Raw genomic sequence first — 14,774 nt, 5'->3', positions numbered from 1 at the left:
CCATTGAGATTTTCACTCATGTGAGATAGCTGCTTGGGTATAAGAAGAATCTCTCAAACAAGCAATAGTATTCCATAATTCATACCGATCACACTACCTTCTCCAAAATGTTAGAATGGGTCATCCTCACCTGCTTAAAGGTTTGAAGGTGACAGCTGGACATGCATTCTGAGCTCCCTTCTGGAGGGACCTTCTCACACTAACTTCTGGGCTCCTTCTGACCCAGCAAACTTAATTGTCCCCTTCACAGTTGCAAGACCCACAGCATCTGCTCCATGATGAGATAGCCATCTTGATGGGATCAGTCTAAAGTCAGAAAACATAATAAAATTTGTCGCCTTCTGGGAGTCTTGTCATGACCTTGGTTTTTTTCTCACTCTTAAGAGAACATCCAAACACAGGTCTGACTGGGAAGCCTATCCATCACAAGACATATGGGGAGAGAGGTTATCTTTACACACTAGTCCCTAGCCTAAGGCTCAGTACAGAGTGAAGTTTGGCTTTATGTACATTTACTTTTCTAAGCAGAAAACTTCTTTTGCCACAATATTCTGTTAGCTCATGCCCAATCCAGTCATTTTTTTGTGCTAGAAAGCACCACCCAAAGTTATATCAGCAAAGAAACCTGATATATTGGTTTAAAATCATGGTTACTTTATTGAGTTGCTGCTCCTAAAGCATGTGACATACGTAAAGAATAAGACACAAAGTGTGTGAATAGCTTTTCGGTCCTTGACCTTCCATTGTTGAAAGAAGGGGGTCTTCAGCAGACTTGCCTCTTTTAAGTTATACACACAGTTCTGGAAATTGGCATTGTGTAGTCACAAGCTGAAGTGGAAACTCATCTCCATGTGCTCCCCAGAGCTATCCACATTGAGATGGAGTAAATCAACCTAGTTTTAGGGATCAATGGGAAAGCCACTAATTACTCAACAGAAATGTGCTATTACAATACAGAACAGTTCAAACATTTTTTTTCCTAAACTGAATTTGGCTTCAGGTAGAGATCTAAAGGAAACAGAACAAAACAAAACCTCTCACTACCACTGAAACAACACTGAGGTACTTAGTAATTAAAGAACTAAAGTTTAAGATGAATATTGTCCCAAAGTCATTGGAGCTGAAACAGACAAGCTGACTTTGTTTCAATCAAGAGGATACTCTTCATAGAAAGATGGACTCAAACTTACTCAGATTTCAAAACTCCCCATTCAGAAAAGAACATCTTATCTAGGTTTTTCTTTGATCCGTTTACGCATTTTAAACAGCTGCTTGATACTTCATGAAATTATAAAGCTACGTATAACACAGCAATCATTCCGGAACATATGTGCCTCTCATTCTTTACAATGAAGGTTATTTTCGAGAACAAAGATCCTGTTTTCAAACAAATGTGATCATTAACTGGGGTGCATCAGAAAACATATGGCATGTTTAGTTTTAGCAGAATCATTCCTAAAGAAAGGGACTAAGTTCCCATGAGGAATCAAGACGTTTTCAGTTCATGAGGAAAGTCAGCAAGGAAGGAGAGTGAAGAACCCACCCAGCACACCAGCAGAAGGTTCGGGAACACGTCAGAGGTCATGTGATTTCAGCACAGGACCAGGAGTCTGCACCTTGGTCTCTGTCAACCAGTGAAGAGCTTTAAAGAGTAGTGATAGTCTCCTAACGGCTGGACTGATTTGCACCACTCCTGCAGGGCACTGAAAATGCAGAGGTAGCTCTACCCCACTTCCTCCTCCTTCGGGGTTGCAGAGCTTGGTGGAGACACACGATCTCAGAAACTCAATCCACCTCTCCCCTCAAGACGGCTATTTTACACTGTATTTTATAGAACCAGTTTCTGGGCTCTCCACCCTTTATTTCTCATACTCTTTTTTTTTTTTTTTTTTTCTTTTCTTGACAGTAGACCCGTAAAAAGTGAAAACCACAAAAACATCACCTTGGGAGACAGAAAATACTAAGACAGAGCTGACCACACGACAAGTGTCTTGGCCTTGACCAACACAGGAGCAGTGAAGACTCTGGAGTGACGGGCGGCTGCTGCCGCTGCCACGGCGACTGCACAACACTGCGTTTAGACGGCTGAAGAAGTGCGAAAAGAACACTGCTGAGTCCCGTTTGTGTGGCTCGGCTGTGCAGCTCACGGTGTCGGCGGTGGTTTCGGAGATGGGCACGAGCTCTCACTGTCGAAGCTGGCAGCTCGGCCCTGCCACTGCGGGGAGGGAGAAAAAGCTGGTTATTGATCGCCAGGGGAATTTACACTTCAGTTTCCAAAACTTGTCTGGCCCATGCACTGAATTCACCTTTCCCAGTTTCTCGTAAGCTTTCTTGAATTCTGCTGTCAGCCATGCAAAAAACATAAGGAAAAGAGCTTAGAGCTTGGAATACCTGATTTTCAAAAAAGACCTACTGCAGAGATAATTAAAGCTTTCTTCACTATGTGGAGTGTGTGTGTGTGCTTTAATGAGGTGCTGTGACTGGACCATTTCTGAGTGCTTCAGCCATTTTTCACACTGAAAATCGGATTATGTTAGCAGCGAAAGAGGCAGTCTGCAGAGTGCGCCCTTGCTGCCAAGAACCTGCAGTCATGAATTATTAGGAATTTGTTGGGAGCTGTTAGTACAGCTAAAAACCTGATATTGCTTTAGCTTTGGGCTCTTTCTTCAGTCTTACTGCTTCCTACGGGAATTCGCACCCAACTCATAAAGAAGTTAGAGGTGTGATGAGACCCTTTTGGGCTCCTCCAACCCCTTTGTCCTCCCAGCTCTCCTGTCTCACAGATTGCCTCCTCTCAGCCTAACTTTAACCTCTCTGTGAAAGTGAGTGAGGTAATGAGGTGTAATGGAGTGAAGAAAAGGGCTGAGGATGGATGCACCCGGGCTTTGAGCCATTCAACCATTCTGTAAATGGAAAAGCCAGTCATAGCTACAGCAACATTTTCTGGGCAAAGATCTGACCCCATGAACATTCTTGACCTGTCTGGGGGCTGTATAACCTCAAAGTGAGTCAGAGCCCACTGATCACTCCATCCTTCTCTGGGCTGAGGAGACCCAATACTCTCCAAGGTGTCTGCAGGACAGGGCTCCAGAGAGAGAGGTTAGGTAGGTGGTCAAGATGGCCTTCCCAAACCTCAAGTGTCCCCCCTGCTGCTTCTCATGAGCTTTAGCAGTCTCCCTGTGGAGTGATGGGGCTGAGTAGATGCTGCAAGTATGCACTTGTACACATATGGGGGTAATGGGGGAGGACCCAGTTCTCCCTCAACATAGCCACTTCTAGAGCCACCTAAGGAGTAGACCATTTGGCATCCAGCATCACCTGTGGAGTAGATGGGAAACCCACAAAGCTGAGGAAAGAACCAGACCTACTGACCTATGTGAAAGCTCTCGGTTCTAGAGAAAGCCTCTGTTACCCTTCTCTGGGCTCAGTTCTTCACGAAGGGCTCTTTAGTACTCCCTGTGCAGGCCAACCTGAAGATCTTTAAGACTAACCAAAGGCTGGACAATCAGACATCAATGACCACCATCATGTGACGTAGACCTGAGTAATCTCAGCATGTCAGAACTAGAGGCAGGCTTGAGAGATCACCCAGTCTAACCCTCTTGTTCTTGGAAATAAGAAAACCAAGACACAGAGAAGTCAAGACACTGCTAGTTAGGGGCTGAGCCAGGACCAGAAACCGAGTCTCCTAACTTCCCACTCAGTGCTCATGCCACTCCATCCTGCTGCTGTCTTAGCATCAGGCCACACCAGGGGAAGAAGGAGACATAAAATGTAATAAGAAACCTAACCTCTTTGGGTCCACACCAGGTACTTACTCCTAACTCCAGGTGGCAGTCTCTCTGCTTGCAGCATCCACGTGAATGAAATCACAACCGAGGATTTCCCTGGTGAAATATTTTAGATAAATAAATGCCTGGTTGTTGAGCTCATTGTGACTTCTGACTCAAGTGTTGTTTGTTTGTTTGTTTATTTTTTTGGCAGCTGGTTTTCGTACAGGAATCTGAACCCATGACCTTGGTGCTACGAGCACTATGCTCTCCCAAGTGAGCTAACCGTCCAGCCCTCAAGTGTTTCTTAACCAGAAGGTGACATAAGGTGATTACAAATGCTTTCATTTATCAGACTTTCATTTTCAGAATTCTGCTTTTTCTCTTACAACCTCTAATGTTGGTGAAAGGTACATTGTAATTACCAGCTTCTCTCCCCTGGGTAAACACGCCATTTGAACAACCTGATTGATAGGCCATGTCAGAGGAGAAAACATGAAATGGCTACACAAAGTACTTTTTTCCTTTATATAACAGTCCAAAGAGTAGTCACACTGAGTATAATTGTTTATCTGGAACAAGTGAAGAAGGAACAATGGCTCCCTGCTAGTCCCTGATTTTTCCTAAGGAGATAAACAAAGAGAGGACATGGGGTTCATGGACAATGGGAAGGTGAATGATTCCGGGAGGCTTATCACAGGGGCTCTGAAAAAAACAGAAAACCTGCTCCTGGCATGCAGGAAGATCATTGTTCCAGGGTGGCCGTGTTCCAGTAAGGTCCTTTGTTGTTCTGAAATGGGTCATGTTCCAACTGAGATCTAAAATCTCTGGCACATGATCTGAACTTGGACTTCAGCTCATTGTGACTGTAATAGAGGTCACTGGTCAACCTGAGCTCTGTGTGTGGTGATGACAATGACATGCAGCACTGGGCAGGAGAGCTCAGAGGGAAGGGGGCTGGCGCCACAACTGGAAAGAGCGCTCACTATGGCTCAGTGCATTTTTATTCATGAAAGATCCCAGCAGGGAAGAATACTTTTTCAGTTAATTTGTTCCCCTTGACCTTACTTTAAACCCCAAGCAAGCGAGCAAGTATGGTGCCCCCGTTCTCATTAATAAAAAAACAATCACAGCACTTGAAACTCCTCTAAGAAAGGTGCAAGATAAATACAGATGCTTTACAGATATGATGCCATTTATCTTCCTGGGAGCTGGAGAAGATTTCTTTATGTATTATACCAATAGGATATACGAGTTTCAGGAGCAAGGCTCTTATTCAATATCCAGAACAAAAAGAAGGCAGGATGGGAGCTCCAAGGGTGATCGGGAGGATATATATGCATGTTCAAGCACAACGCATTACACGAACACAAAGACTGTTTACTTAATATTAGCCTGGTGAGTTTTTAGATACATTTCTATAAAGATATTTAAACTGTGGGTGCTAAAAGTGTTGGTAAAAATTTTATACAAATGTGGGCTGTTGAAATCCTAAGTTGCCAAGACGAATGTCATTTTCAGCCTCTTCATACAGAGAAATGGTCAGCTGAGCAGAAAATGGTAGGCTAGGGAGAGAGAGGGGCAGTCTGCTGTGCGAGGTGAAGAAAAAATAAACCCAAAGGATATTCATCAATTTATTCTCTTCTTGTTTTTCATATACTGTTACTTTGCCTTACAGTCTCATCAAATATTCATTTTCAAGGGCTCGATTCTACTTTTTCTTTCTTTTGTAGTCTGGACTAGTGAAGTGGAATTCTCAAAGAAACAAAACTTGGAATCAATTATTTGGCTTCATTAGGTTGTATTCATCAGAAGGAGAGTGATTCTGGGGTCACGTTCCGGCCCCTCCATGGTTCCCTGTACCCCGTCCCCAGCACCAGGTGCTGCTCTGTTACTTCCAGTTTGCCATGGGCAGGCCCAGCCTGGTAACGGTGATGGGGGATGCAGATTCAAGATTAGAAAGGCAGACACAGGGCCAGATGTGGGCTCATGGGCCCAGTTATCACTCAGGGTCAGAGTTTCCCAGAAAAGCAGAGACGGAAGGGGTCACCCACTCATTTTACCAAACAGGAAACTGAAGATGGCGAGTTACTTGAGGCCCCACGCCCACCAGAGGCCTCAGCTCTCATTCCATGGCCCTGCTCCCAAACTGTTATACTAAACAGTTAGTATACTTACTCTATTCTTAAACATCTCCAGAGGATTAAAAAAGGGGGGAAGGGCTGCCACAGCCCCAGGGAGGCAGCCCCTGTCTGGGTTGAATCAACACTGCATTCGGTGAGGTGTTGGATGTCTCCAGGTTGTCTGCCCTGAGCAGGTGGAGGCTGGCCCTGGGAACCTCAGCCACACTCTGAAGAGAAGCCCTTCTGGAGAAGAGGGGGTAGGGGCTCCTCTGGGGGAGCCAGAGATCTGAGGGACTAGATTCACTCATTAGAGCTCCACAGCTGTGGTAAGATGGAGGCAACCACAGGACAGAAGCGTGAGGCTCAGCTGACAGGAACATTGTGTCTGTGCCTTCCTCCTTGATGCTGCCTCGAAGGCCACAGGCCAGGAGCTTCACAGACACACGCCTACCTGGGGAGGTAACTGGATGAGGCTGGCTGCCTGGAGGCCTCTGTCTCCCTCGGGTTTCCACGCTCTCAGTCTCTCTTGACACATCACACTGCTTGAAACAGTGAAACCAGCTTGCCCACCCTGAGAAGGAAAGGGAGGCAGCAGGGCTTCTGGATCTGCTGTCCCAGCAGACAGAGTGTGGGGAGGAGATGACTCTGGTTTTAGGGTGACTGTTTTTAAGCTGAGGGTCCATGTGGTAGATGGGATAAAGCTTTATTTTTACATTAGTAGATTTTCCAGCTTGGTACAGCTCTGTAGACTTACTAGGCTTGATGCCTAGTAAGATGAGAGAATGATTGTCCACCTTTCTAAGATATGGTCTGGGGAATGAGATAAAAGCAGGCCTGGGGACCACCAAAATCACAGGGTCTTAAATTGGTGGGGTGCGGTGAGGGGTGGGGCAGATTATAAGTGTCACTCAAAGGGACCTTTTCTTTGCAGTTGAGAGAGAAGTGACAGGCTCCAGATTATCCAGCAAGTCAGGAGGGACCAGGAGGGGAGCATGAGTCTCGGGACTCTCAGCCCAGTGCTGTCTCTGTTCTGTCTCTGTTAGAACCCAGCCCCACGGCTTTAGCCAGAAAGTGGGACAGTCGGGGTCACGCTCACTTCAACAATGGTGGGAACTCATATCATAAAAGGAGGAATCTGCTTTTGGCAGTCTCCATCCAAGCAGTGAAAACTGCCAAATGATTGCCTGGCTTGAGCCTCAGGGGACTTACAGTCCTGACAGGGGGAGACTTTCTCGCCAAGTTCTGATCTCATCCCCTTAGGGCTTTCTACTACAGGACTGATGTGGCCCAGAGGCTGGCACAATGGCTTGCTGGGAAGGCTTCTTCAAAGTTCTCATTTACCATTAAGAACTCAGTGTTGCTTTCCAACCAGCCGCAACATCAGGGGCTTTTTGTCAGGCAGCCCCCTGTCCTCCTCCACGTCCTTCCTGCCTGTTACAGACTGTGTGAGAAGCATGTGGCCCCATGCCCACCTGCCCACAAAAGGCTGAGGGTCTCACAGCAGCCGACTGCCATTCTCCAGCCCACACTGCCATGCAGCAAACATGCCAAGGGCCAAGCGACCTCACCCACCTCTTTGAAGGATTTCTTTACCTCCGCCAAGGAGTGCCAGTGTGCGATGGGCTTCCGTGGATATGCCAGCATTTCATTCCAGTGGTCCCTGCCCAGGCCTTCAGCATTGATCCCCACACGACAGACTCCTATGATCTCATTATGGCCCACGCTGAAGGGAAATCAAAGGTCTCAGCTTTGCCTATCAGACATGTCCTCACAAAAGAAGGGGTGGGGCCCTGCCCAGCAGGTCTAACGCAGAACTCTGAGCTCTGGGAACATGCTCGGCAGGGCTTCCTAGTGTCAATGGCAGTGAAACTTTGCTCAGCCCCCTTGGGTGGACATTGGACGCAGATGGTTGTGCAAAAGGTTACAAACTTTTAGGAACAAAGTTTATTATCTTTTTCAGGAAATGGTGGGCAGATGGCCTGACTTTGGGGGGTGGGAGAGTTTAAGTCTCTTCACTTATTTGACTCAGTCAGCACATTACAACCTGGCTTGAGACATCAGCATTTGGAAATAAATCATCCTGCTCTGAGCACCATTTTCCATGCCCCCAGCGGGTAGGATGTGATTGACTCACTCAGCAAGAACATCAATCATCACTCAAGTATGTTCATCAAGCACCTACTATGCCTAAGAACTTGAGCTAAAAATCCTGACTTGAGGCATTATTGCATGGTTTCTTGTTCCTTCAGCTAAAGTGATGACTAGAGAGAAGGAACCATGGGGGCTGGAATAGCTGGAAAATGTTTTGAGCCAGGATGCAAGAGCAGGATAAGTGGAAGAGAAGAAATATGTCCGAGGAGGGGGAAATCAGGTCAGATAAATATGCTGGTCCAGATTATAGAAGGCCTTGAGAGTCTAGGGGGAAAGCCTGGACAAAAGGAGCCATTGGTGGTTCTTGAGAAAGACAGGTCCAGGAAGAAAGTGGTTGTTTAGGAAGGTGTGTCCTCAGCATGTTGGAGGAATTGGGGCAGGGAAAGATGAAGGCATCAGCTCTCGGAGGCTGCACAGACATCCCAGAGTGAGAGTGTTAGCAGCAGCAGAAATGGAGAGGAGAGAGAGGCATTTTAAAGTACAGATAATAGGACTTGGTGTCACATGGAAGAATGGGGTAGCCAGGGGTGAATGCAGGGAAACTGATGCACGAAGTTGCCCCTGATGGAAATAGGCCAGCTGGGAAGGGATGCTTGAGCCCTTTGCTAAGGGGGAATCCATGCTCTTCCTCAAACTCCTTTACCCCGTGTGGGTGGAGCCAGATCTGAGGCCAACAGGCACCTGAGCCCTGAACCACAAGGTCCGAGGTCAGGGAGCCCTGTGCTGCCTCGGAGTGGGGGTGAGGGGCAGGGAACATATCCCTCTGGGACTCAACCTACCGATCATAATCCATAACCGAGATGAGCAGGCTGACTTGATCCATGTTTTCTGGGGGAATGTCAAAGATGATGGCCTCGTTGTAGACAGGATTGAGAGTATTCTTCTTTATGGTTGTCTTCTTCTTCTTCAGCCTCCGCCCATCACAGAGCAGGGACACTTTGACGTATGGATCTGTGCCAATGGGGGTGGACGAAAGGGAAGGGAGTGTATTAAACAGATGTCCTAGAACATCATTTGCTGCAGAGGGACTGAAGCCCTCCACCTACCACTGCTCATCAGATGGTATCAGTGGGTCGTTAAGATAATTAAGCCGCCTCGTATTTATGTAGCACACCTGTCTCGGAGGACACGCCGTGCTTAATAAACACAGTCTTTAGCTACCGCAGTATTCTTGGGAGAGTGCTTAATGGACTTTCACTAATGGGGAAGCTCGCCCCAAATCAGACAGGACACAAGCCCAGGGGTAGGCAGTTCATGGCCCTAAATCTCAGCACCATGATGGCTGGCTGGCTTGAAAAGGTGGCGAAGCTGAATGATGACACTCTATTTCTGTTGCCTACGTGGAGTCCTTTTCTCTGGAGTTTTTTTGGCCAGCATTATTACCCAAAGGATAAGATGAGTAAAAATAGAACTCAGTGATGCCCAAGGAGTAGCAAAGTGTCAGAGTGAAATGAACAGCAACAATCACAATGCTGTCCGTGTCCTTGCCACCTGACAACATGATTTTGGGTCCCATTTTCCCAATAATCTCATTTCCATTTGGCATCAGGAAAGGGGGAAGTGGGCCTGCTCTCTGCTTCCCTGGAAGCCACTTCCTGCCCACTTCTGGGCAGTGGAGCGGGAGGGAGCTGGGGCTGGGGGAGGGAGGGAGGGAGGCGGTCTCCTGAGAGTCAGGGCAGCTGGTTGACATTTCATTTCCCAGTGGGATCTTGGACTCTCTCCATCCTACAAAGACATGAGATGTCTTTTTACTGAACTTCCATGTGCCTCCCATCCTTGTTTCCTCTTTAGTTTTCTGAATGGGTATTTCACGGTCATCTTTCTACCCTGAAATTTTCTACTCATCCAGGTGAAGTGACACCTATTGTATCTCATAGCACAGGTGTCTCGGTCACCATCATAATTGTTATTTATGCCGCACAGCTCAAGAAACAGGAGGCCGACTCCCGGGTAATAGTAGCTTTCCAGACACTGATATGCTGAGACACCTTCTTGCCCAGAAGCCAGAGCTCATGTGAATCTGTCAGGAGGTGCGGGCCAAAGCAGCTGCTCCCCAGCCCTGTGATTCATAGGTGTATGGTTCTCTCTCCTGGGTATCTGAGCACTCACCAGGCTCTCATACTCCCTGGCATCATTCAGGTGGCAGATGAGGCACCACCTATGGTGGAAACTAGAGAGAACTGCAGCACCTGATCAGAAACTCCAAGCTTAAAGGCATTTCTGAACATCTACATAAGCTGCTGACTAACCAGTGTGACAGCAGCAGCTGTGCCTTAACCATGGGGACCGTTGGATTTATGGGGGGAACTGGGGAGACCATGAGGTGTTTAATCAACCTGCTGTCTCTGACTACTTATTTGAAAGGGACCTCTTTCAGAGGGATTTTCAGTAAAAAGTTAGGAGGAGTTTTGAGAATCTGTGTGAAACAGCTTTCTGGTTTTAACAGGCTCCATTCTCTGTGGATATGCCCCAGGATATCATTCAGGTCCAAGTTAGACAGGTGGGCAGAGAAAGCCCCAAGATCTGTCTTCAACCCAGCAGCTTCTAAACTCCTTAAGGGTGCACATTCCTTGGAATGTGTCTTCAGGCTTGAGGTTGCCTTAAGTGCTGCCTCATTGCCCTGCCATACCTATTTCCATACACTCCCACATCAGAGCAAATTTCCACATCACGAGGCTTGGAAAAATATAGGCAAAGACGCTTGTCCCACGGGCCACTGGGCAAATGCCTTATTAGGGACTGGGTGCTTCTCAGCTTCCTTCCCCAACTCTGTTCACCCCTATAAGGCATATCTAATTTATAAAATTTAGTGGACATGTTTCCCTTGCAGGAACCAATGATCTCACCAGCATCCAAGAGGCTAAGCAGAGAGGTGACTATTCCTGAGGGTTCCCTGGGGCAAAAGTTTGTGGTATCTAGTGGAGTGCTAGCCCCAGATAACCTTTGAGGTGCTTTCTTTAATAGCCTATGGTGCTCTGTGTAGCTGAGGGAGGAGGCACAAAGACCAGCAGTGTATTTCAGCCTCATTGTCACGGAAGCCACTAAAATTCAGCATTTAGTGTGTGTCAGGCCCTGGGCTAACAGATTTACATATATCATGCCATTTAAAGTTCACATCAACCCTACAAAATATCTGTCATTATCCCCATTTTATAGATTGGGAAATTGAGGCTTAGGGAGATTAAGAAATGTGCCTAAGATTTAAATCCAGGTCAGTCTGACTCCAAAATTCACATTTTTGACCATTTTGACCAAAGCTGTACAGACCGGATGTGTGGCAGTGTTGGTTGGTTTTCCCCTTTGTGGCACACCGATCCTCATTATTATTTTGTACTATTTTTATCATCATGGTTCTAGTGGGTAGGCTTAGAGAATTAATCCAGGTCTAGCTTAGATCAAGGAGAACAGAAAGATCCTTGGTTTGAGAGGTCAATGCCATGTAAAACAAGAACAGGCAATTAACAAGGCAGTTCACTCTCCAGTTTAGCCCAACACCAAACCAGTCTGGGCTGAAGGAAACCTCGAACTCATCCTCAAAAACTGGAGATCTAGGTTAAGAGGCTCTTGGCATGTACACCCCCACTGCATCACCCTTGGGCCAGGTTTCTCATGCTATAAATTAATAAATTCATTCACTCATTATTGAATGTTTATTGTGTCCCATGTACTATTACAGACACTTGCTTATATCAGTGAACAAAATAGAAATTTCTGATGAAAAGAGGACTCCTGCATTTAAAGAATCAAGCTGAGATTTAATGCCAGACTCCAAACCCACGTAGAAAAGAGGGACAATTGGGAGAGGAAGGTTTGAACTTAGCATGAAAAAAATCTCTAACCCCAAACCGTCTGATTTGGAACAGCCTTTACAGTGATCTCAGTGGCTTCACAATAAGCTCTCTCTCTCTAGCACATCTGTTTAGTTACAACAGAGATGATAGTGTGAGCACGTGGACAGCAAAATCCTATTTCCCTCTGTAGCTTCGAGAGTCCTCAGTGAATTTCCGTCCCCAGTATGCACTTATTTCGGTATTAAAATGAAATCTACATTGGCTGTATTTTTAGGGAAGCTGACTTGCTATGGCCTAAGAGCTTTTCACAAGTCAGAAGAGTCCGTTAATCTCTTCACCATGTCCTGATGTGTGTCAGTAACTTCCATGGAAGAAGCTCGAGGGCTGGCGCTGTCTGGAGGAGACTTTTGACCTAGAAGGAGCCCTGCAGAAAGGCAGCTGAGGGCTGGCACAGAAGCTCCAAGGGATTCAAAGCGGCAATAAATACATACGACTTAAGGGTTTCCCAACTACCTTTCCCTGAAACCCCAATTTTTAAGGCGTGATACCTCATTTTCTTCCAACTGCACCAGGGTGCACCAGCTGAAAACATCTGGAGCATCTCCTCTTTATGGCAACTGTGATTATGCTAAGCGGTTTCCCAGGAAATAAATAAATAAATAAATAAATAATACAAAGGAAATGCAAGGAAAAAAATCTTCAATATGTTCCCAGCCCAGTTCTGAGGCACCTCCCGAGTGGTTTTACATTTGTATTGAATCATCAGAAGAGCCTTTTGGGCAGGGGTCTAGGGAAACACACTGAGCCTCTTCCTGCACTTGCTGTTCTGAGTGCAGCCTAGACTATCCATGTGCCTGTTCTCTGGGAGGCTTTACCACATTTTACTCCTGAGGGCAGTTTGAGCTGATGGGGGAAAGAGGCTCCTAGGAATCAAGCTACTTCTCTGTTATTTCTAAACTCAAATACCCTCTCCTACAATGACTTGCAGAATCATGGAGAAGGATCAAACCTCTGACACCATGTCCAGCCTACAGGTCTCTGCAGCTGTCCCCAAACAAACATTTCCTCTGATGTTAGAATAGGACTCTATTTCTATCCTCCTGCTGTACCTAGAAGCTCTCTTGGTGCTGAGGGTGAGGCCAGGAGCCCTGTAGGAAAAACTCAAATACAAATGCACTTTGCTTTTCAGTGGATTTGCTCCTTTGGCTGAGCACGAAGGGCTGTTGCTAGAGGCTTGTGTGGACCTACAAACATTTACACATTCAGACTTGACATAACCTATCTGGAAGTCCTGGGGCCTCATATAAACTAGAAAGATTGTCCTTAATTTTTTTCTCCTATATAGTTACTTCTTTCTCTCTTCTCAGTCTCCTAGTCTGAGAATACTGACAGCTCTTTCCCCTTCTCCCCAAGCACCCTTTCAAACCCTAAACTCTGGCTGCTGGGAGACCTCACAGCAGGCCACTTGGTAGGAGAGATACCTGAATAGCCTGTGATGTCCATCGCCTTGAGGTTCCGGCATTTGATCACTGTGAGGGTGAGCCTGCCTGCCGTGGGCAGGTAGCAGAGGGAGAACATGATCTCTCCCAGGTCCACACTTTCCTGCAAAGAAGCAGATGAGAGGGCAGATGAGGGGCACGCAGCCCTGGGGCTCAGGAGAAGGCCTTGGGAGGCACAGTGTCATGTCTTTAAGACACAAGATGCAGGCCTCCATGCTGGGACTAAGTGTAAATGTCAGCTTGTCATTCTGCTTTGGCCTGACTTCCCCTATGTGCATCTGTGGGCTGCAGCCTCTGACCACCAGCCCCTTTGTGGCCCATCCCCATTTTCCCCCAGCTCACCCTTCTGTCACTGACCCCCTTGCCTTCACGCCTGTCCAGGTGCTCATGACATGTCCCAGATGTGACATGTGCTCTAGCCATTAGATGTCTCCTTTCCCAGCAAATCTGCATTTCTCTTCTGCTTCTGCCCCTCAGCTCAGTCGTGTCATTCCCTGTGCCTCGGCAGCTTCCTTGCCTCTCCAAAACACACACAGCACTAACTTCCAGTCTCAGTGCAGAAGCACAGGAATTGATGTCCTGCTAGGGGCATGCTGCCAACCAAGGAGACACACACTCGCCATCCCATGTGTGATGGCAGGCCATGGACCCAGTCTGTCCTTTTTCCTTAAATGTGGCCGTCCTTCAAAAATAAATCCAGCATGGTGCACACACTCTGCTGCCTCTCCTGCCCCCAGAATCATCATGGCTAGGGACCCCCAGAAGTTCCTGAGAGAAGAGGAAAACTTCAAAGATGGGAAGCATGTTCATCTGTGGTATTAAATAGCACCTCACAAGGCTGCTTCCACCCGCCCCACTCCCCCCTTGATTGGGACGGTGCTGTCATTGTGAAACCTCCTCCTGTGGGTTTGAGGCTGGCTTGGGACTCCAAGATACAGAGATGTTTCCTCCCTTAAGGCTTCCAGAGCCAGGCTTGAGGAGGAGCTCAGGGTTTGGGATGGCTCTGATTTCAGATAGGGCCACTCGTTCATTCACTCATTCAGTCAGTCAACAAATACGTATTGAGCACTTGCTGTGTGCTAGGTGTTGATCTGGGGCTGGGGATATAGGAGAGAACAAAATAAACAAAAATTCCTGGCTTAATGGGACTTCTATTTTATTAGGGCAAAGGACAATAAAAAAAGGCGAATAAATAAGTTAGATAGTCAACAGTATCAAGGAGAAAAAAGTAAGGCAGAGAAGGGGGGTATAAAATGACCATAGGAGAGGCTACTGCTGTTGAATTTTTAGCGAGAGGCCTCCCTGAGGAGGTGACTTCTGAGAAAGAGCAGTCGAAGGAGACACCAAGGTTTTTGTCCATTCTCCTCACAAAGAACAGGCCCTAGAGTCTGGGCCCCACCTGGAGAATAATCCAAGACACTCCCCCCGCCGCCCCCGCCA

At 47.0% G+C, this 14,774-nt stretch overlaps 1 protein-coding gene across 7 annotated transcripts in view; it reads right to left on the bottom strand.

Moving 5' to 3' along the window:
- Positions 1-631: 631 nt before the first annotated feature.
- Positions 632-14,774, bottom strand: part of SYT6 (synaptotagmin VI) — a 61,987-nt gene continuing 47,844 nt past the window's right edge. For 3 of the 7 annotated variants that reach the window (XM_008574455.1, XM_008574454.1, XM_008574456.1), the window contains exons 4-7: positions 13,317-13,437; positions 8,824-8,995; positions 7,466-7,616; positions 632-2,215 (exon numbers count right to left, since the gene is read on the bottom strand). In XM_008574455.1, the coding sequence (XP_008572677.1) occupies positions 2,144-2,215; positions 7,466-7,616; positions 8,824-8,995; positions 13,317-13,437 (516 nt within the window). In that variant the 3' untranslated portion in view covers positions 632-2,143. Of the gene's footprint in view, positions 2,216-3,818; positions 3,888-7,465; positions 7,617-8,823; positions 8,996-13,316; positions 13,438-14,774 lie in introns of all 7 variants that reach the window. The other 4 variants (XR_550625.1, XR_550624.1, XR_550626.1 and 1 more) reach the window with 3 other exon arrangements.

The sequence above is a fragment of the Galeopterus variegatus genome, unplaced genomic scaffold, assembly GCF_000696425.1.
Source record: "Galeopterus variegatus unplaced genomic scaffold, G_variegatus-3.0.2 Scaffold1052, whole genome shotgun sequence".
Taxonomy (NCBI): Eukaryota; Metazoa; Chordata; class Mammalia; order Dermoptera; family Cynocephalidae; genus Galeopterus; species Galeopterus variegatus.
This window is presented reverse-complemented; position numbering and strand designations above follow the sequence as displayed.